Raw genomic sequence first — 21,908 nt, forward strand, 5'->3', positions numbered from 1 at the left:
TGGGATCCGAACCAGGGCCCTGCTGCTCAGAGCTTGCACTCCCAACCCAACTCTCAACCAATGCGCCACTCGGCCTGCCCAGATATATGTTTTTAATACTACAAGGATTAATCAAATAGACCATACAAAAATCTGTAAGTACCAAGAGATGTAATACTTATGTTTTATACTCTCTTAAGAAGACAAACCTTCAAAATATGAGTGTTACCGAGTTAATTAAAAGGATATTAATGCTATTGGGTTGCATACCTCAGTAAATTCTTCAAATCCCATTTTTATAGCTAATCATTCAATCTAGTTTGTTTAAAAAAAAAAAAAAACACTAAAAACTGAAAACTCAAAAGTGAAAATTCCTAACTCTAAGATTGGTAATAAAAAATGTTTCATAAATAAAAATAAAGACCTCAAGCTGATGTAGGATAATATTGAATGTCAACTATAACTTTATATATATATATAAGTTTATATATATGGTCATGGGATGTAAAGTACAGCATAGGGAATATAATCAATGGTATAGTAACAGCTATATATGATGTCAGAGTGGTAGCAGACTGGAGGGGAGGAATCACTTTGTGAGGGGTGTAAATATCTAATTGTTTTGTACACCTGAAACTAATAAAAAAATTAAGATTTCATAAATACCTTCTAATTTCACAATCTTAATCCTTTCTTCTGCTAACATATTTGCACTGGAGTAAAAACTAAGATACTGATTCAACAAGAAATGATAAAATCGGCTACCTTATTCAGCTCTTGTAAGTTAAAATATGCAGACTTAACATTACACAATTTAGTTTCTTTCATTTTATTTTTAAGATGGCTCCATTTCTCAGGACAGAACAACACAAATACAAGATGCAGTCCCCAAATACAAGGGTCTGGCTGAGATCATGTTTATCTGCTCCCCTAAAAGCACTAGATCAGCCCCCAAAAGAAGAATTACAAATCTGAGAAGTTAGAGAAAGGTATAGACTAGGGATTCTAATTAAACAAACCAACAAAAAAAATCAGTTAATGACATTGGTACTCTATTCTTCACATCAGTATTAATATAAACTTAAGCCTTTTAAATCAGAAAACCTGTGATTCCATTCCTAATCAGTAGTTTTACAATCCCTATAAAGTAAAAGAATTACATAAAGGCGTAAACTGATTTTCCTCCTTTAGAGATACCGTAAGATAGAAAAGAAATTGTTTTCCTGTAAGCTTCTTCTGAGTTCTGTGGGCTTCATGGTACTTCAGAGCCCCAATAATCAAGCAGTTCATGACAAAAGATAAAAGTGAAAAAGTAGACACAGAGATCTGTGAAAACTTCGCCCATTTTGCTGTAGGTATCCATTGATCGATTTATCACTTCGGCAGGAATTCCAGATAATAGAAGTGCAGCTGTTAGTACTGTTGTCTTTATCTTCTTTTCACCCTGTACAGAGAAGGACAAATAAATCTTACAGCTTTCCAAAGACTACTTAAGCTCTAAGAAAAACATTATCAGTGCTGCCATTTTTGCCTAACTGATTTCAAAACCGTTAATGAAGTTTCAAAACATCAATCAATAACAGCAACAAATATTTATTGAGCATATATGTAAAGCAGCAAACTGCTAGGCAGTAGGGAAAACAGACACCATTTTTGCTATCAAAAGTTTTTAAAAATGTCTTATCTTACAGCCAAGAAATAAACAACTATTTAATAAATATTCTACAGCATAGGGAAAAAAACAGGAAAAACATTACTAGATGGGATATAAATAACTGCTAAATGAACGACATGGATAATGTGTGCCATAGTGGGTCAAAGGAGACAGAAATTACTCCAGGGTTTCATGTAGAAATAAAGCATAGGGAAGAATTTTAGGAGGAAGTAGAATTAAAAACAGGTCTTCATGGGCTGGCTGAGTGGCTCAGTTGGTTAAGAAGGTGAGCTCTGAGCAACAGGGTTCGATTCCCACATGGGCCAGTGAGCTGTGCCTGAGCTGAGCTGCCAACAAGTGGCAGGATGGCTCAGCTGGCTGGTGAGAGCATGTGCTCCTAACAACAAGGTTGCCAGTTCAACTCCCGCATAGGATGGTGGGCTATGCTCACCCGCAACTAAGATTGAACGCAGCACCTTGAACTGAGCTGCCGACGGGCGGATAGCGACTGGACTTGGAGCTGAGCTAGCTGCGCCCTCCACAACTAAGATCGAAGGACAACAACTTGGCTGTTCCCTTCCCCATTCTCCAACACTGTTCCCCTTCCCCAATTCCTCAATTAAATATTTTCTTAAAAACAAAACAACAAAAAAATGAGCAAGATTTAAATGGGCAGAAGTGAGAGGAAAAATCTTATTGTACGGTAAGTCTCATGACAACTAAAGTCAGAAGAGTGACAGGTGTGCTGGAGGACAGTGTGTAATTTGTAACAGAATCACAGGAACACTCTGTAGAACCCTAACTGCCATGCAAAGCAATTCACACTTGATTACACATGCAATAGGATATCATTTAACACTTATTTTTTAATATAATTCTCTAGTATTATTTTTTAAGATTCAAAGCTGAATTTTCATTTAATTTATTGATTTGGTGTCACCAAATCTAGTCACATGGTTAAAAAATTTCTTAAAAATAAAAAGCTATAGGTACCCAAGAAAAATCAAAGCCTATGTCCAAAAAAATTCATATAAGAAAGTTCTTAGCTGCTTTAGTCATAATAACCAAAAATTGGAAACAACCAAGATGTCTATTAACAGATTAGATAAATAAATTGATATATTCACAATGGACTATTACTCAGCAAAAAAAGAAAAAAAAAAGAACGGGAGGGGAATAAATTACTAATACACTCAACACCACGGATGATTATCAAAAATACTACTCAGAATAAAAGAAGCCTTGTACAAAAATGTATGTACAGAAACGATTCCATTTATATGAAGTACTAAAACAGGAAAAACTAATCTATGGTAGGAAAAAGAAAATCCGACCTTCACGGTATAGAGGCTGGGACTGTCCTGGAAAGCGGCATGATAAAACTTCCTGACAGTAATGTTCTCAACCTTGAAAGGATTTGGGCTTCACAGGTTTTCAAAACTCATTTAATGGTATACTAAAGACTTGAGCAATTCACTACACGAAAATTTTACCATAAAGAAAAGAAAAAGAACTATAAACAAACATTGAATTGTAGTTAATGATATGTAAGCGGAAACGTGTAGGGGTAAAGTATATTGATGTCTACATCTACAACATATGTACTGTGAAATGCATCAAGAAAAAAGATGTACTGAAAATGGATAGAAAATTAGATACATGATAAATATAATGAAATGTTAATTATAGAATCTAGGTGGTAAGTATAAATGGGTATTCACTGCACAATTCCTTTTCTGTGTGCTTAAAAACTGTTGAAACAAAATGTTTTTGTTGAGAGAAAAGTGTACAGCAGTCTCCCCTCCTTCTCTGGCCCCCATTCACGTAGTGACCCATACACACTTCTATCACAACCAACCAATTAATAGTTTTGTGTAATATTCTTCCAGAGTTTCTTTACACATATATAAGCAAAATCAAATATACATTATTTTCCTCCTTTTCACAAAAAAGAGTATACTGTAGATTCTATTCTGTATTTTGATTTTTTTTTTCTTAATAGTTCTAAGCAAGCTTACCATTATCAGTACATAAACAGCTTCATCATTTTGTTTTTATTAAAATGGATCTGCCATTGTAAAGTTAAAAAAATAACTTTTTTAACTAGTCACTTTTTAGTAGACATTTAGGTTGTTTCCTAACTTTTGCTACTTCAAAACTATAATCAATGTTTCAAGGGCAAATTTCTGAAAAAATGTTTTTATTAAAATTACAATTTTGGGGGTGGGTCAATAAGTATAAATCTGTAACATCAAAAAAATATTTAATTAAAAATAACATCTTTTTTACTTTTACTTTGTGTATTTGACCTCCCCAAAATATAAATATTAAAAACACACATGAGGTCTATCAGTGAATTACAAATCACTAAGCAAATTGCCAAGCAGCTTTTTCTCAGCAAAAAACTCACAAAAAACTCAATTACACAAGTAGGGTTATCTTCTATGTCAGCAAAGCCAAGTCCCATAAAGTTGCGTATATATCTGTTAAGTCAACCAGACTAGGTCAACATTGATATTCCCTATGATTCTGTTCTGCAATTTTGACCAAATATTTCTTGCAAATATCAAGTCCTCAGCATTAAAGATAAAGTGGATTGTTATTAAGTGTCCACTAAGGAGCACAGTAAATAATTGAGCCCATTTTCAAATTAATTTTCTCTATCGCAAACAAAATGTATTACTAAATTTTTACTAAGTAATTAAATTGAACACTTTTGTACAAGTACTATTCAAACACTGTCTTGAAGTTTTTCCCCCAATCCATGGTGGACCAAAATATTTGTAAAATATGATAAAAATGTTATAGTAATGGCAAATTGCTATGAAAGTTTCTAATTACTCACTTTCTGAACTTAACTCATTACAAACAGAACAAATAGTTTGAAGATCAGCACTGGTGGCCAATCACACTGAGAAGCACTAATTCAGACCTACATCATCATAAAACACCAAAATACATACACCACCATAATTGAGATAAAAAATGTAATTTACCTTGGGAAAATATTTGTATAGTCCCATGTATGCAAGTTGTAAAGTAAGAAATGGAGCAAATATGGACTGTGAAGATAGAAGATACAATTATATATTTCCAACATAATTATTCAAATCACAATAAATCAAACTAATAGCAGCTATAAATTCCAGGCAAAAATACTATAATAAAATATATCATTTTAGGTGGCCGGCCGAATGGCTCAGTTGGTTAAGAGCTCGCTCAAGAGTTTGAGCTCTGAGCAACAGCGGTTCGAGGCCAGCCCGAGCTGAGCAGCCGCTAAGCTGCCAATAGGTAGCAGGATGGCTCAGCTAAAAAAAAATATATATATATCATTTTAGTGGCTGAAAGCAGTCTTGTTTCTGTGGAAGGATGAAGAAAATAAAGGGACTTGATTTCCTTATCATAAATCATGTTTCTCAAGTCAAGTCACATTCTTTAATGTCCCCAAAAATGTCTTCTCTCATAAAAACTTATTTATTTTATTTTTTTTTTTTAGCTGAGCCATCCTGCCACCTGCTGGCAGCTCAGCAGCTGCTCAGCTCGGGCTGGGACTTGAACCGCTGTTGCTCAGAGCTTGCACTCTTGAGCAAGCTCTTAACCAACTGAGCCACTCGGCCGGCCCAAAACTTATCTTTTAAATGACAAAGTATTTAATGGTGACAGATGTATAGTACATCATAGATTAACTTCTCTCTTACCTAGGGGTAACTAACTGACAATTTGAAAGCACACATAAAAGACCCAGTACTCAAAACAGATACCATACATTCCTTAGACTTTGGGACAAGAAATTAAGAATAAAACTACATCTCTGGCACTCAAATGACAAGCTACTCTTAGTTTTCTTCTCAAATAAAATAGAAAAGATCAAAATAAGAATTAATTTACATTTATTTCTAAAATTAAAAATATTATGGAATGAAGGAGCAAACATTACTAGATGGAAACATAGTGAGCAGTGAGAAATAACACTTGAAAGTCAGAGAACAGAGAAACTCAGAAAGCCAAGAAACTCTCACACAAAAATGAGGCACAAAAATAGGACTTTATGAAAGCACAGAGCAGCTACACATCTCACTAAATACTGAAAACTATAATGACAATTTATCATGGGGGGCAGGACCAAATTTGTTCAACAGATTATCTTGAAGAAAAGATTTGCATAAAAATAGATTTTTAAAACTTTTTTTTGGTCAGCCAAGTGGCTCAGTTGGTTAAGAGCAAGAGCTCTGAGCAACAGGGTCACCAGTTTGATTTCTACATGGGCCAGTGAGCTGCACCCGAGCTGAGCTGCTACTGAGCTGCCAAAAGGCGGCAGGATGGCTCAGCTGGTGAGAGCATGTGCTCCTAACAACAAGGTTGCCGGTTCGACTCCCACATGGGATGGTGGGCTATGCCCACCCGCAACTAAAATTGAACTGGCACCTTGAGCTGAGCAGCCACGAGCTGCCGAAGGGCAGCCGGATGGCGACTAGACTTGGAGCTGCGCCCTCCACAACTAAGATTGAAGGACAACAACTTGGCTGTTCCCCTTCCCCAGTTCTCCAACACTGTTCCCCTTCCTCAATTCCCCAATAAAATCTTAGAAAAAACAAAACTTTTTTTGTGTAATAATATAAGCCTTTCTTATCTATAATAGAAATTTACTTATGTACCTAGTACTTGATAGGTATTCTTAAAATATCTACTAAAAGGAAATATCTCAAAAAGCAAGACACAACTATGAGCTATGCTTTTCTTCATTCCTCCACATATTGTAAAACAATAGAACCAGTAAATCACAGCTTTCAATGAACAGCCATGGGCATGTGAAGGTACAGCAAAAACTGGCTGCATTTTATAATACTACCACACTAAAAAATGGTGAAATGCCTCCTGAACCATAAAAATATATCATGTTCAAAACCATAGGAACTGCATTTTAATGTTTAAAATCATTTGAAAAGTGGTTAACATATATGTAGGTACTTTACCCTTTGGTTTTAGAATCAAACTGCCTGGATTTAATCCCAGCTATCACTTAGTAGCTGTGTGACTTTGGGCATATATTTAACCTCTCTGAGTCTTCATTGCCTCAGCTATAAAACAGATTAAAATGATACCTAGTTCATAAGGATGAGGTTAAATGAATCAATATATGTAAAACACTTAGAGTGGGACTTACATATAGAGAATTTAGCAATTATTATTAGGCTCTGTATTTAACCAGAACACCTCATTCTATAACTAAGGTGAACAGCAGCTTATAATACATCTCGAAATAGCCCGGTGAATCTGGTAAATATTAATATTGGCGATGAATTCTATGGATTAAAAACACTCATTATTATAACCAATTTGCATTTTTCATTATGTTTCTTACCAAGTATTTGCAAACAAAAGCTCTGACTCCAAAGGCAAGAAGAGCACATCCCACCAATCTGAATATTCGGAAAGAGTCAAATTCTTCTGTTGTATTTACGTCCTCTTGATTGGGTTTTTCACTAATCAGCTGTTTCCTTAGCTTCATTGCTTCTTCAAATCTCGAAAGGTACTGTTCTAGGCCATGGCGGGAACCCCTCTGGACAGTGTCTGCTGGCAGGTCCCCTCTGTTCCGCTGCCGAAGCTCAAGGCTTACATCATTACTGCACTCAGGTGGTTTAATGAAAGAGTCCAATTTGTCTCCCGGCTCAGTTCCTTTTACCTCGGCCATACCACTCTGCTGGTCAGCTGTTCCTGTACTGACCGAATCACCCAGCACCACTCGCTTTGAAACTGAAGGAATGGTGAGGGAGTTCAGTTTATCACTGTCCTGCTGCTTTGCTTTTGTTTGACTTTCTTCTTCTGAGAAAAGAAATTTAGAAGCCTCATGTATTACATACTGGCAAACACCTTTCATATTAATATTAAAAAATATGCCACTGAGCTAGAACTCTGAACCTAAATTAATACTGATTCTACATAAGACATAAACTAATTCCTTCCTCTACACCCTAAAAACATATCACCCAAAAAGAGTATTCCTACAGAATATATAATCCAAACTTTGGGGGTAGAAGACTACTAGACAAATTGGGAAAGAGAGTCAGACATGGAACAAGCTATAAACACTACATTTTCATGGATAATATATGTATCCCCGCAGTATGGTTTTATTGCCTGCTGTAGCTTATTTGGTTAAAAACAGAAAATTATTAAAGCTTTTCAACATCTGTATTTTAATATTTCTGAATCCAGAGTCCTGTCAGCTTAGGGTGTGGCATATCCTTCCGCTACTGTTTATGTAATCCTTCTACTGTAGTCAGGAAGCCATTAGTAGGGACTTATGTAGTTTTAGGCTGCTGTTGTGCATTAAAACAAAGCAAATCCTTAATGACATAAAGTTTCCAAGGCAAAAGAACAAAATATGGAATGCATCTCAAGAAAGACAGCAAATGCTTTCTTTGGGAAATAATATTCTATTAATCATTAAAGGAAGAAATGTGTCTTCTAACTATAGTTCTAGAAGAATTTGAAATAGTGCTCTTACCTCTTTTTGTAGTTTTCAGCTGCGAACCTGTAAACTGTCTTTAAGTTCAGAACCATATATCTAAAGCCCCAGGGAACCTAAGTCACAAAGATCTAAGGAGCTTGCAACCAGTGACTAAAGGCCAGTTACTAATGGCAACACTCAAAGAAAACTTATAGGGCATTAGCACATGCTACGTGTTTAATAAATACTCACATGAAAAAAATTTTTTTAAAGAAACTCACTGTACATGTCACTGGGGAGAAATGAGGAACTCCCGTTAGGACTAAATGCAGTTCTTGACATCAATCACATCAATCTCTGCACACTAGGAGAGAAGGCCTCGGTGGGCACCGTCCCACTTGTTGGGTCTATAAAGAATGGTCGCTCCAATTTTTTTTCGCCTGTTTTTGAAGGCCTGAAGATGACATTGCTGAGGGCACTGAACAGACGCTAGGATATGACTGTAAGAGTCCCTGGTCCACGTAGGAAGGACTAGGGGGCAGTTCAGTAAAGACAAGCTCATGTGGACCGAAAGAGCTATAGCAAAAGGGAAGAGGGGGCAGACACTAGGCAAGGCACGGGAAGGGACAGCATTCGGAACAGAAAGGAAAGCAATCTTCCTGAGAGACACAATAGGCATAACAGTCGGCCTGGGGATAAAATGTGCGCCCCTCAAGAGAGGCGAAGTGGTGGGGAAGGATGAAAGGGTCGTCTCAGTACACCGGGCAGAAGGCACCAAGGCAGAGCGACTCTGGAGCGAGGGCTTCGCAGCTCCAGCGTGGGTAGGACCACCTCTGGGCGAAGCCTCCGGGAAACTGGGGAGAGCAACTATAATAGAAACGCCCGGGGTTTAAGTGAGAACTTGGAACATCACCTAGAGAGCAGGGACCGAGTGGGGCGGGGAACCAGAGACTCTGCAGGGCTTGTCCAAAAAGATCAGCGGGGTGGAAGGAAAGAAAGATTCTGAAGACTGAAAGGGGTGGGCTGGACACTGAGGGGAAACAGAGGTTCTCACCAGCGCTGCTCCCAGGTCTGTGAAAGCCCATGATTCGGTTGATGCGCTGTTCAGAGTTCATGAGCAGCTTTCGCCGCCGCAGCTCGGCCCGACGCTGGGAAGCCGACAGACCTGAGCCCACCGGGGCCGCAGGCCGGTCCCCGCTGTCAGTAGTGACGGTCACCGGCTCCATCTTCCCTTCCACAATCAGGGAGTGGCGATGATAGTACAGGTGGCTGCAGCAACAGAGAAGATGACTTCAGGTCGGCCGGCAGGACAGGCGTTCCCCCTTCTCACGGTAGACCCGCCCCCAAGAGCGCGAGGCTGGAGACTGCGGGCTAAACTCGCGCGCCGCCTGATGGGACCAAGCGGAGGATTGAGCCGCCATTTTGAGTGAGGGCAGAGTGGGACGCCCCAGTTGCCTCCGTCTGGGCTGGCCCTTACCGTTCCTCTCCCCCGCCACCAGGCCGCTCTACTGTCCACTCGGAGGTGAAGAAAATCGACATCTCGCCTGACCAGAGGGAAAGGAATGGGAGCGAGTAGTAGTCTCATATAAGACTGGTGCCAGGAAACAAAATGGAGGTTGCAACGGCAGGCACGTGTTCCACTGACCTTCTGCGGCCTCGTTTATAGGTCTCTGGAATACGTAACTCTGGGAGCGACGCTTTAAGGAGCGTGGCGTTTGGGATTTGTTATTCCTACTGTTTTCTCGTCCTCTACCGCTCTTCTCCTAAATGGGCTTGGTTCTTCCAGGCTTTCTTTACGTCTTTGTCCAAGACTTCCCCAGGGAAGCCTTCCCAGTCCATTCTATTCAGATTGCTACCCCGTCTCAAAACTACTAATCGCTTTTTAAAATATCTTTTTTTAATTGACTAACAGTTGACGTACAATATTATATTCATTTCAGGTATACAACATAGTTATTAGACATTAATATAACTTATGAAATGATCACCCGGGTAAGTCTAGTACCTAGTCTATCTGCCTTCCTTTTCTCCCTGACACTTATAACTGCCTCACAAGCTAAATGTACTTTTGTTTATTGCCTGTTTCTCATTAGAATGTAAGCTCGGTGAAGACAAGCGCTGTGTTTTGTTCAAGGATGCAATGCCTGGAGCAGTGTGAGCGTTCAGCAGGGCCGACTTACTTATTAGACAGTGTTGAGGGTCCACAGATAGTCTTAGGAGCCCAAGAAAATGTTTTTAACTTCTTTAAAAATCAGAAAAAAATGTAATAATAATTGATATACAGTAATGAACCCAGCCTGGATTATAATCTTCCTTATACCAACACAGTCATAATATATAATTTTAAGTATGCTTTTATGGAGGAAAGAACCCACGAAAACAAAGTGCGTAGGGCCTAAAATTGCAGCCCTGGAGCTCAGTAATGACTAAGTGAATGAGGAAATAAATGAGAGGAATTTAATTCTCCATTAACTGGCTGACAGGCTGCAGGGGTTGAAGCAGCCTATTGCGACCCCTGCAATGAAGCCAGCTGCACAATCAGGCTCAAAATTAGGAAGCAGGTGAAACCCCTCTTAGAAAGTAATAAAACACTATATCTAACTGTTAGCCATCTAACCCTGTCCCAGACAGAAAAGGTGTTTGAGAAAAAAGTGCACAAAAAGCAAACAAACAACTTATCTTTTGGATTCAACACATAAGGAGCTCAAGTGAAAACAATGAACATTACCTCTTGATTGGATGAAAGTTAAATCTCAGGGACATGCCTTAGTTAATAATCGCAAAGCTTTAGAAGAATTTCACCTGCATTTTCTATCCAGATCTACATCTCTGAGGCTCAGACTATGTCTTTTTAAAAAATTTCTACAATTTAAGTAATTGTAAAATAGTAATAAATGTGCAGAACTTGATGAGGTACAATCCTGATGAAGCAAGAGCAGATAATAGTTCCAGGATAAAAGATTTTTTCACTTGAAATCTATAGAAGCCAAATGAAAAATTTGGTTCTTCAGATAGATGTATTGATGTATGATGGCTCATTTAGTCAGGTAAGAATTAAGTGTCAAGATTTTTTAACAAGTCTTGAATTAATTTCTATCTCCCTCACTATTGTCTTTATAAGGGCAAGCCCACCTTTTTTTTTTTATTATTGGGGAAGGGGGACGGGAACAGTGCTGAGGAATTGGGGGAAGGAAAACAGACAAGTTGCTGTCATTTTGTTCTTCAGTCTAGTTGTGGAGGACGTTGCTTCACTGGCCCATGTTGGCACCATCATTGCGCTCTTCCCGGGTGAGGCAGATCAGTTGCCGGCTTCTGGACAGCTGCTCACTGCGGCTGCTGGCCGCTCACGCTGGCTGCTGGCTACATACGGTAGCCCATGGCAACCTACTGCAGCGGGGCTGCAGCCTACCCGTCTCCTGCGACTCATGGCATCCCAGCTCCAGGTTGAGCTGTTGTTTAGCATCTTAGCTGTGGAGGGCAGTGTCACTGGCCCTCATATGTGGGATCCGAACCGGGGCTCTCTGGCGTCCCAAGCCAGTTCTTAACCATCGCGCCACTCGGACGGCCTTTTTTTTTTTTTTTTAATTTACTACTTTGCCCCAAACCTAACACTGAGAGCACTAGATTAAACTTAACTGAATAGCTGGAGAAATTTTTCTTTTAGAGGACGTGTCAAAACTTGGCATTTTCAATGAGTTTTATGTATAATTTTTATTTGACCCTCGCATTATTTAGGTAGGCAAATATTAATACTTCATTGATAAACTAGATACAAAGCTGAACAGATTGAATCACAAGTAATAAAACTAGATTTCATTTTCTGGAATTAAAAGTAGACAGTAAGTTCTTGGACCCCTTCTCCACACAGCAATAACAATAACAGTTAAAAATATAAAGGATAAAAGTAAACAGCTGGACTCAAAAACAAAAGAAACATCAAAGTACTGGAGACAAAGCATTGCAGAGCTGAAGTCTTCTGCCTATTGGGCTGCAGATTCAGAAGCAGACAATGGTAGCACATTCTATGGGTAAGAATCACTGAAGGTGAAACAGGGAAGAACAGGCCAAACACTACCTAAGGTCTGTTCTCCCTCCAAAAATATTTTAAAATTTGCTATTGACCCATATAGGCTTGGACTTCAACTTTATAAGTAGGGAGGCAAGAGAGGGCAAACAGCTAGACTTCCCCGCTGTTGGTGACTAGAATGGTGATATCCCAAAATCACCGCAGGACAGGAGCTCTGAAACCCCACCATGAGCCCTAGTTTTGGGGAAGGGGCCAGGAAATGGAACTAAAAAATCCATAGATAGGGAAAGGGAAAGCGTGGACAGAGTGAGATGAGCTGAAACGAAAATAAAAACCCACCCACTCAAATAAGCCTACAAACCCAAATTCTAACTAACATGAAGACATACAGCATTTAAATTCTGCCAAATTAAAAATTGGAATTCATTCCAGAAATAATTTTATAAAAGCTTTAATACACTATTAAACAAAACAAGCAGAAATAAGTGGATATAAAAAATCAATCTTAGAAGTGAAAAATGTAGGGCCGGCTGAGTGGCGCGATGGTTAAGAGCTGGCTTGGGATGCCAGAGGGCCCCGGTTCGGATCCCACATGTGAGGGCCAGTGACACTGCCCTCCACAGCTAAGATGCTGAACAACAGCTCAACCTGGAGCTGGGCTGCCATGAGTCACCGGCGACGGCGTAGGCTGCAGTCCCTGTGGCAGTGGATTGCAATGGGCTACCGTGTGTGGCCAGCAGCCAGCGTGAGCGGCCAGCAGCCGCAGTGAGCGGCCGTTCAGATGCTGGCGACTGTTCTGCCTCGCCCGGGAAGAGCGCAATGATGGTGCCAACTTGGGCCAGTGAAGCAACGTCCTCCACAACTAGACTGAAGAACAAAACGACAGCAACTTGTCTGTTCCCCTTCCCCCAATTCCCCAGCACTGTTCCCATTCCCCCAATTCCCCAATAAAAATCTTCAAAAAAAAAAAAAAAGAGAAGGTATTTTGGTAGACTGAAAAACAAACAAAAAAAAAGAATTTGGCTTATAACCTCCCAGAAACTGACTTAGATTTAAATATAAAGCACCTTCAGCAAAAGTTTTCCACTGACCATTTGGATGCAAAACATAGCACTACTCAATGATTGGCAAGTTATTCATATCACTTTAAAAAATAACTAGTCACTATATGTAAGCTCTTTCAATTAATTTTATTGAATAACCAAATTGATAAGTTAGCACATTTCAAATGATTATTTGCATGGGTTACAAATGACTTTTTTTTTTTTACAGGAATAAAACAGTGAAAACTACAAACTGTAAAAAGGAAGACAAATCTTGTCTCTATCATTTCAGAGAAGCAAGATTTAACACAACACATTGAAGATCAATACATATTTGAATTTGAAAACAAGAATTTCATGTTACAATATTATACACTACTTTACAAAATTAAAATTTCTATATAAGGATTATATTTAATAGTTAACAAAATCTTGAAATCACATTTGGTGGTCCCCTAGATAATAGCTGTTACACATTTTGATTAGAAGACATAAATCTTTTATTCTACTTAAAACATAAACTCAATACATTAAATTAAAACACTGAAATATATGCAAACTAAAATAAATGGTACAGCTTGAGTGAATATTAATATGTCAGACTTACAGAAATGTTATTTTAAAAATCCTAGAAATTAGAAAAATAGAGTACTTTTTATGGTAGAACTGCCATGCTCAGATTTAAATACCAAGATTGCCCTTATCTGTTACGTTAGTAGTTGTAGATCTGTAGAAAATTCAAGGATCTTTCATAATTTACAACTACAATAAAAAAAATATGGCATAGTGTAAATATTAGTTGCTTTACATAAAAAAGTAATACAAGATGAGATAGCAGGTAGTGCCCTATTGCAAAAAAAAATCAAACTAAAAAACACACTCAATATTGCAAAAAATAATTGCTTAATATCAATATCTCCAAAAGGTTCATTCATTCCCTCATTATCCAGAGAACAAATACTGTGAATCCTAACTAAAGTTATGTTTTTTATGACCTGGCTATTATAAAATTATTCTGGATTGCACATGTTACACAATATCTAAAATAATTTTTTAAAGTAAATTTTTTAAAGTAAATTTGTGAAATATACTAACAAAGCATGTAGTAATAACAAGAGTCATACCCACTTAGGGATGAAGTGAGGCACAAGGAAGATTATTGTCCCTAGAAGCACACTTTTCCCTCTGGAAGATTCTTTACTGCTATTAAGAACGGACCTATAAATATCAACATTTAAAATTCACATTAAGAAGAGAATTTTAATTATTTTAAGAAACATCAGTGCATAATAATTACTCAATTTATTTAAAAGGGGGGGAAATACAAATTGATTTTTATGTGCTACACTTTGAAAATTGCTTCCTAATAAATGAAGCAGCTTTCAAGAATATTTCTAGTTCAATATACCACTCGCATACTGAAAATAAACCTTAACACTGCTTAAGGGAGATGATATCTTTATAAAACACAATTATTCTGATCCAGATGACAGACAGTAGTATATACTCTAGTGGGACCTACTTCTTCCCTATCCCAAAACAACTCAGTTAAAGTCAGCTCATATTGATGTAAACCTGAAAGTTATTATTTCATTGGTGATCACATGAGACCAAGATTGTAAACACATTTTTCTACCCATTAAAAACAAACAAAAATCTTTTCATCAAGTATTACACATGAACATCTTTTACTTTAAGAAGTTCATACAAGACAATATGAATCTGTGAAAACTGGGCCAAACTCTTAAAGATATTCTATCACAGCACTTTAAATATACAGATGTATAATTTATCTATGTGTAAACAAAATTCACTTAATGGTTTTGACTATATTTCTCCGGCTGAATCAAAAAAGCAGTCTCTTGAGCATGTTCAGAAATCAAGTTTCTTTCATAACTTCAATATACTCGATTTATGTAATCTTAATATCCATCAAATCAAACAGCAGCATTCATGCTTTAATAAGTTTTAATATCCAAGAATAAACCTCTTATGAGTGGCTTTCAATTTAAAGTCCTTAGAAAAATGTTACTGATACATTTGAGACAGCATTTAAGAAAACTTTAATTTCTTTCATTCATCCTCATTTCACCAATATAACACTTATTACATTTCGCAGAGCAGAAATGTACCAAACAAAACCCACTTAAAGGATCAAGGTAACTAGTTCCTCATCTCCCTATTATCATTGCTAGCCCCAATGTATTTAATGAAGATAGCTCAGATTCTTTTCACTGCAGAATAAAATAGCGTGTCCAAGTCCTTTGCAGTCAAATCAGAAAACAACTTACAGTTTACACTTCAAATCAAGGTGACTTTGTTCTTTAAGTATAGAGAATACTGACAGATTTTAAAGCTTGATTGTGTATTATTTCATATTCTTCTCAAGCTAGACTAGAGTTAGTTTACTCTAGTTTTAGTTAACATGATGATTCTTTTTCTTCCTTAAATAAGGAAAAAAAACAGGTATGGGGGATGGATTCTAGTTTTTCTATATACTATTACTTCTAGAATTTTTTTATTTTAGAAATCATTAATGGATTTTTAACTTCCCTGTAACATTTGTCTTGTGAGGTTTTAAATGTAGCAGCCAAAAATTCAGAAAAAAATGAGAAATATACATTTGGAACACAGAAGTCTTTATTTTACAAAATGTATTTTGCCTCTGCAACATTGTCTCATCTTATTTCAATCCATAACAGCTCAAACATAATTGGCAGCAAAGGAAAAAAGGTATCCGATCATATGTAGATATATTTTGATTTGAAAAATACAGTATTTCAGAGTTGCATGTTTGATTCTCTGCTATGGTCCTTTATTTGCTATAGTTTGTTGAAATCACAGTGGGAACATATAATCAACATATCAGTCCACAAACCTAATAGAAAAGGAAGGTATTATACATTCTCAGGTGTTCTGTATGATCGTGACTTTCCTTAGAAATAACCAAGTCAGATATCTTCATTTGTTCATTTATTGACTTGCTGTTGTACATGCAAGAGGAATTCATAATATGATAATGCAGATTCTGTTCTGTCTTCTACCATGTTTTGAAGAAAGTTTGCTTTCATTGGACTCTCATCCCTTAGGAATAAAAGAAAAATATATAAATTAGATAAAATGTAATAAACAGTGAATTTGTCACAAGGCTTTTGAAACACTTTTTATTAATAACTTAATAAAGTTAAGTTTTTTCTATATCCTTTTTTTTTCCATTGAGGCATTTTATTTGCATATATGTATGTATTATATCCCTAGAAAAAAAATCCCAGGATTTTCCCTCCTGTGTATTTTCGTCTTGCTTCTTCATGGTCCATGATGCCCGCTGAGGTTGTCTGTACAATGAAACCCAAATTGGCGGGATGGGAGTAGGTGGTTCTGCCATTTTTCTAGATCTTTGAGTTGCACATCAAATCTGGGGCTGATCACTCCACACTTGTTAACCTGCCCATGAGGTTCACAACAATTTTTCCAGTGCTGTGATTATCAATGATTTCAAATTCGCCAATATAACCATGTTTCATCATCACAGTTAGAAACTGGACGATGACCTTGGAGCAAGGGCCTAATAAGAACCTGGCGCTTATCTCTCTTCTCGGCATTGTTGATGCTGTTGAGAGCATCGGCCAGGACATTCATGCGCACCATTATGGCCGCATGGAAAGATGGCAAAAACAGCTTTTTATCCCCCCTATATTCTTCTAAAGGGTTTGCTTAAGCAATAGGTGACATGTATCTATGACTCAAAATAGGTTCTTGCAAGACCAAACAAACTGTTTCACTATTAGCACATGAGAAATTAAACTTACCTTATTACATAAAGTATTGGGAAAAATGGTCTCTGCTCTCTAAGCCAAGAGATGAAAGCTATTGTTCTGGCAGATTCTGGTGTATCAAGTTCCGGAAGGTCTGTCTATTAAACAAAAACCGGCAATATCCAGCTTACTCTAATCACATAGCTAATGTATCATCTACAGTGATTCTCAAACTTTATCATGTACAATAATTGCCCCTTATCCATGGGAGATACATTCCAAGAATCCCCAGTTAATGCCTGAAACAGTGGATAGTACTGAACCCTACATATACTATGTTTTTTCCTATACATACATACCTTTTCACTTCAAGGAAGCACTTTATAGCTTCTTTTTGGCATATCCAAATTGCCAGCATCACTACTCGTGTTTTGGGCTACTATTAAATAAAATAATGGGCTACTTGAACACAAGCATTCTGATACCCCAACAGTCAATCTGCTAACTGAAACAGCTAGTAAGTGACTAATGGGCAGGTAGGGTATACAGCATGGATACACTGGAAAAGGGATGATTTACATCCTGGGCAACGGAGCGGGACGACGCAGGATTTCATCACACTAAGAATAGCATGCAATTTAAAACTTGTGAATTGTTTATTCCTGGAATTTTCTATTTACTATTTTCAAACCATTGTTGACTGTGGGTAACTGAAACCACAGAGAGTGAAACCACAGGTAAAGGGGGATTACTGTAGATGAATCACCTGGGGATCTTGCTGAATTTCAGATATTGATTTAGGAATCTGGGGAAGGGTCTGAGATTTGGCATACCACAATTTTCTAGTAAGGGGTGGGCAAACTTCTTAAAGGGACAGAAAGTAAATACTTTAGGCTTGCAGGTCTTTTATAGTTGCAACTACTCAACTGTTGTTCCACTAAAGTAGACATAGATAATACATAAGTGAATGGACATGGCTATGTTCCAATAAAACTCTATTTACAAAAACAGGTGGCACTGCCCCCTTGAGCATAATTTGCTGAACCTTGATCTAGAAGAACATCCTAACTCTTCATTTTATGACATTTAGAATTAACTGATTAATTCAGGCAGTTGTTACAAATAAGACAATTTCTTATTTCCTCTTTACTTAAAATGTCCAGTCATTCAGACCAATAAGTTTACTCAAAGCCTGAAAGCTAGTGCTAAGCCTAGCTATAATCCTGACACATAAGTATTCTAAATACAAGAATCTCCTAATGACGTCTATGAATGGAGTTAAACCCATAAATAAAATTCAAAACAAATGCTTTCTCATGGATTATTTCAAGAATTCCTCCGGCTGTTAGTTACTTGTCCAAGGTCACAGAGCTAGTGATAGAGTCCACTATTACTTTCTTCAATAATCAATAGTAACCAGCTGACACTGATCACAAATCATTTGCTTATGTGGCAATTAGCTTAGTTCTTACTCCAAAGCAGAAGTTAAAAGGACAAATCATGTGCCAAAAACACCAGAGACAAAAATAAGAAAGGCCACAATGCTATTGCCAATTGCAGCAAGAATTTTTTTTTTGGTTTTTTTTTTGCCATCTATGAAATTCATTACCTTTTCCATAAAAGACTGTACTGTCACAGACACATAAGAACAGATAAGTTATCAGGGTGATCACTGCATAAGTTCTATAAATGTCTAATCACTACATTGTATACCTGAAACTAATACAATATTTTATGTCAACTGTAATTAATAAAAAGAACAGATAAATTATCAGTAATTTATCTGTTCTTTTTGAGTATTTTCAACTGGAAGAGAAACAATCTGTGGGAACATTTTCTTTTTTGGAAAAACTTCCTTCAAGTCTACTACAATCACTACAATTAGACAGTCTTACCATAGTGTGTGGAATTAATGCATAGTTTTGAACTCCTAGAACTCGGTTGAGAAAATTCTGTCCACAAGTTTTTCCAACCCAAAGCATCAGTACCTACAGACAGGAAGAAAATTATTTTGAGATGTAGCAAGAGTGACCTGTTGATTCACCTTTACCACTGACTATGTTTTAAAATCTCAAAATGATAAGTTTGGTGAGATTGTAGAGCCTTCAAATGAACTAATAATGACAACATTTACCAAGATGAGATGTTTTATGCTTGGTATAAAAGGAAACTATGGAGGGAGAAGGTGGCTAATACAAAAACATATAGATTAAATTGCATATAACCTGTTCAGGAGGAGAGTGAAGGTATAGTACAATAACAGGCAGAGAGAAGGACCGGATGACAGTCAGACTACTCACAGAGCCTGCATCCATGAGAAAAGCTCCATCCCTGCTCAGCTTCTCCACCGAAAGCTGAAGAATAGGTGGCTGAGGTATGGTGCGATCATTGATATTGAGAGCTCCCTGAAGTTAAACCAAAGATGAAAACTTTTAGATACAGATAATATGGAATCACAATTTTTTTTTAAATTGACAATTATTCATATTTAAATATAAAAAAGATGAAGAAATGCCACTTATTCACAAAGCCACTATGAATCCCAATAAAGCCAAATTAACTTCTGATCTTAACTATTACTTTAAAAATTAGTACAATAAATGCAATTGATATCCACATATCCTGAACAGATAAATGACATTAGTGACATCCCAATAAAGTCTGGAATTTAGTTAATAATGAATGAATGCATGGCTTGGATCGTGTACACATCCTGAGGAAGGAATAAAAGCTTGATACAAATGAGATTTTAGTATCAAATCTCCAATTTGACCTTTATTTATTAAAGCCAGAAATTGACTATAATATACTGTTATCTGAAAACACACACACGCGTGCGCACCTTTAAATACTCCTAACTATTCATATTTGACCAAAAATAAATTTAAGTACTTAAGCTAGGTACTTAATTAGACCTTATCTCTGTTTGGGACTTTAACTCGGATAAATTTCCTATCAAGGGCAAATAAGGTTACACCTTAGATAAATATTTTTTCTTTAATTCAAAAACACTGTTACACTAAACATTAAACTGAGGTGTTTAGATGTAATTTAACTCAGGATACTCCTTTCCGAGCAATTTATTTAAATATATAAATCATAGGTTGCTCTGGTCAATTTGACAATCTCTAAATAAATGACTTAGATCTGCTCTAGAGATTTGTCTCAGGCAACTTAAATAAAGGAACTATTTTCAGGAGCTTCCCAAAACCAAAATTTCTTTTCACAGATCTAGAAAAGCAATAAAATAAAAAGATTTAAAAAACAAATCTTTCTTCATTTCTACAATGGACTCAATATAATTAGGCTTAAAACCTTCAAGTAAAAGCCACTGAAAAATGAATCAATCTTACCTCATCTGAGAGATTGTCAACTCTATACAAATTGGGATGAGTTGTGAGCATAAGGTAAACCAAGGGCTGGTTTTTCACTTGACACATAGCAAAAATACGTTCATCTAGACGTGCATTTGTCCCAGTCTGGAATGATTTCTGTAACAAAAAACCACCCCCCCACTCAGAAAAAAAACAACAAAAAGCGGTATTTAACAAATACATATAAAACTTTGCAAATATCAGTCGTTAACAGAATATCTTCAGACAGAATTATCAATTTAATGTTAATTTTTCTTTGAAAAGTTATCTTTTAAGAAGTCACACACAGGGCCAGCCGAGTGGCTCAGTTGGCTAAGAGCTTGCTCAAGAGTGCGAGCTCTGAGTAACAGGGTCGCTGGTTCGTTTCCCACATAGGCCAGTGAGCTGCGCCCGAGCATCCTGTTGGCAGGATGGCCCAGCTGGTGAGAGCACGTGCTCCTAAACAAGGTTGCCTGTTCAATGGTGGGCTACACCCATCCGCAACTAACTGAACACAGCACTTTGAGCTGTGGTGCAACTGTACTTGGAGCTGAGCTTGCTGTACCCTCCACAACTAATATTGAAGGATAACAACTTGGCTGTTCCCTCCCCCAATTCTCCAATAAAATCTTTAAAAAAAAAAAAAAAAAGAAGAAGTCACACACATCTATTAAATTGTGACTATCTCCCCACCTAAGTCTTGAGAAATTAATTACTTAACCATGGCAAAGTCATTTGATCTCTCTGGTGTCTGTTTCCTAATCAGTGAAATAGATCTAAACATTCTATCTACCATATAGTGATAGTGATGTAAAAACAAACGCCATCACAAGAAGAATAAAGTTATACTGCAGATGACAAACTAAATAAATATATGAAGTGTTCTATAAATGCTGGGAGATGATTAATGGTGGTTAACTATCCTTGTTTCTCCCACAGTTAGAGAAATTAAGCAATGTAAACAAAGCTTACATGTCAACCAGGAAAAATACAACAAATGAGGACAATTACTTTGCAGAACAGAATTAATAAATAATTATGAGTTTTAACTAGTATATTAGCTTCATGGAAAATAATGAAGTTTTGAGGTAAGGTTTTAAGCATCCCTATTAATGGAAAAGACTAGAAAGAGGCAGAACGATAGCAGTAATGAAATTATGCCTTAAAACAAGTGCACTGACTATAAGTAAAGGAAGATTAGAAAAGGCTCTTAATATATTTTAAATTGGTATGTAGACAGTCATAAGAAAGATGAAAGAGTACTATGGGAAATGGAAGAAGGGAAGTTCCATTTATTCATTCAAAAAATATTTACTAAGTGCCTATTATGTACTAGGAACTGTTCTAGGTGCTAGGACAAAGTGGTGAAGGAAAACGATAAAAATCCTGTCCTCGGGCTGGCCAAGTGGCATGATGGTTAAGAACTGGCTTGGGACGTCAGAGGGTCCCGGTTCGGATCCCACATATAAGGGCCGGTGACACTGCCCTCTACAGCTAAGATGCTGAACAACAACTCAACCTGGAGCTGGGCTGCCATGAGTCAACGGCGACGGCGACGGCGTAGGCTGCAGTCCCTGTGGCAGTGGGTTGCCATGGGCTACCGTGTGTAGCCAGCAGCCAGCGTGAGCGGCCAGCAGCCGCAGTGA

The 21,908-nt window shown here is 37.3% G+C and overlaps 2 protein-coding genes and 1 pseudogene across 3 annotated transcripts in view; all 3 read right to left on the reverse strand.

The window, feature by feature from the left end:
• Positions 1 to 792: 792 nt before the first annotated feature.
• Positions 793 to 9,453, reverse strand: CAMLG (calcium modulating ligand). Of its 2 annotated transcripts, XM_019642140.1 has the most exons (4): positions 9,139 to 9,452; positions 6,996 to 7,456; positions 4,630 to 4,695; positions 793 to 1,423 (listed from the first exon to the last, which is right to left on the reverse strand). In XM_019642140.1, exons 1-4 carry the CDS (start codon positions 9,308 to 9,310, stop codon positions 1,232 to 1,234), a joined length of 891 nt encoding a protein of 296 aa, XP_019497685.1. In that variant the 5' UTR covers positions 9,311 to 9,452; the 3' UTR covers positions 793 to 1,231. The 2 variants fall into 2 exon arrangements, with proteins under 2 accessions (XP_019497685.1, XP_019497686.1); XM_019642141.1 differs by lacking the exon at positions 4,630 to 4,695 and having other exon boundaries at positions 9,139 to 9,453.
• Positions 9,454 to 13,282: 3,829 nt separating this feature from the next.
• The window catches only part of SEC24A (SEC24 homolog A, COPII component), a 68,770-nt gene continuing 60,144 nt past the window's right edge, over positions 13,283 to 21,908 (reverse strand). The window contains exons 18-22 of the mRNA XM_019642155.1: positions 20,263 to 20,400; positions 19,210 to 19,314; positions 18,805 to 18,897; positions 16,964 to 17,067; positions 13,283 to 16,238 (exon numbers count right to left, since the gene is read on the reverse strand). Of these exons, the coding sequence (XP_019497700.1) occupies positions 16,124 to 16,238; positions 16,964 to 17,067; positions 18,805 to 18,897; positions 19,210 to 19,314; positions 20,263 to 20,400 (555 nt within the window). The 3' untranslated portion in view covers positions 13,283 to 16,123. The remainder of the gene's footprint in view (positions 16,239 to 16,963; positions 17,068 to 18,804; positions 18,898 to 19,209; positions 19,315 to 20,262; positions 20,401 to 21,908) is intronic.
• Positions 16,245 to 16,957, reverse strand: LOC109382611 (40S ribosomal protein S15a pseudogene; annotated as a pseudogene).

This window comes from Hipposideros armiger, unplaced genomic scaffold, assembly GCF_001890085.2.
Source record: "Hipposideros armiger isolate ML-2016 unplaced genomic scaffold, ASM189008v1 scaffold_66, whole genome shotgun sequence".
NCBI lineage: Eukaryota > Metazoa > Chordata > Mammalia > Chiroptera > Hipposideridae > Hipposideros > Hipposideros armiger.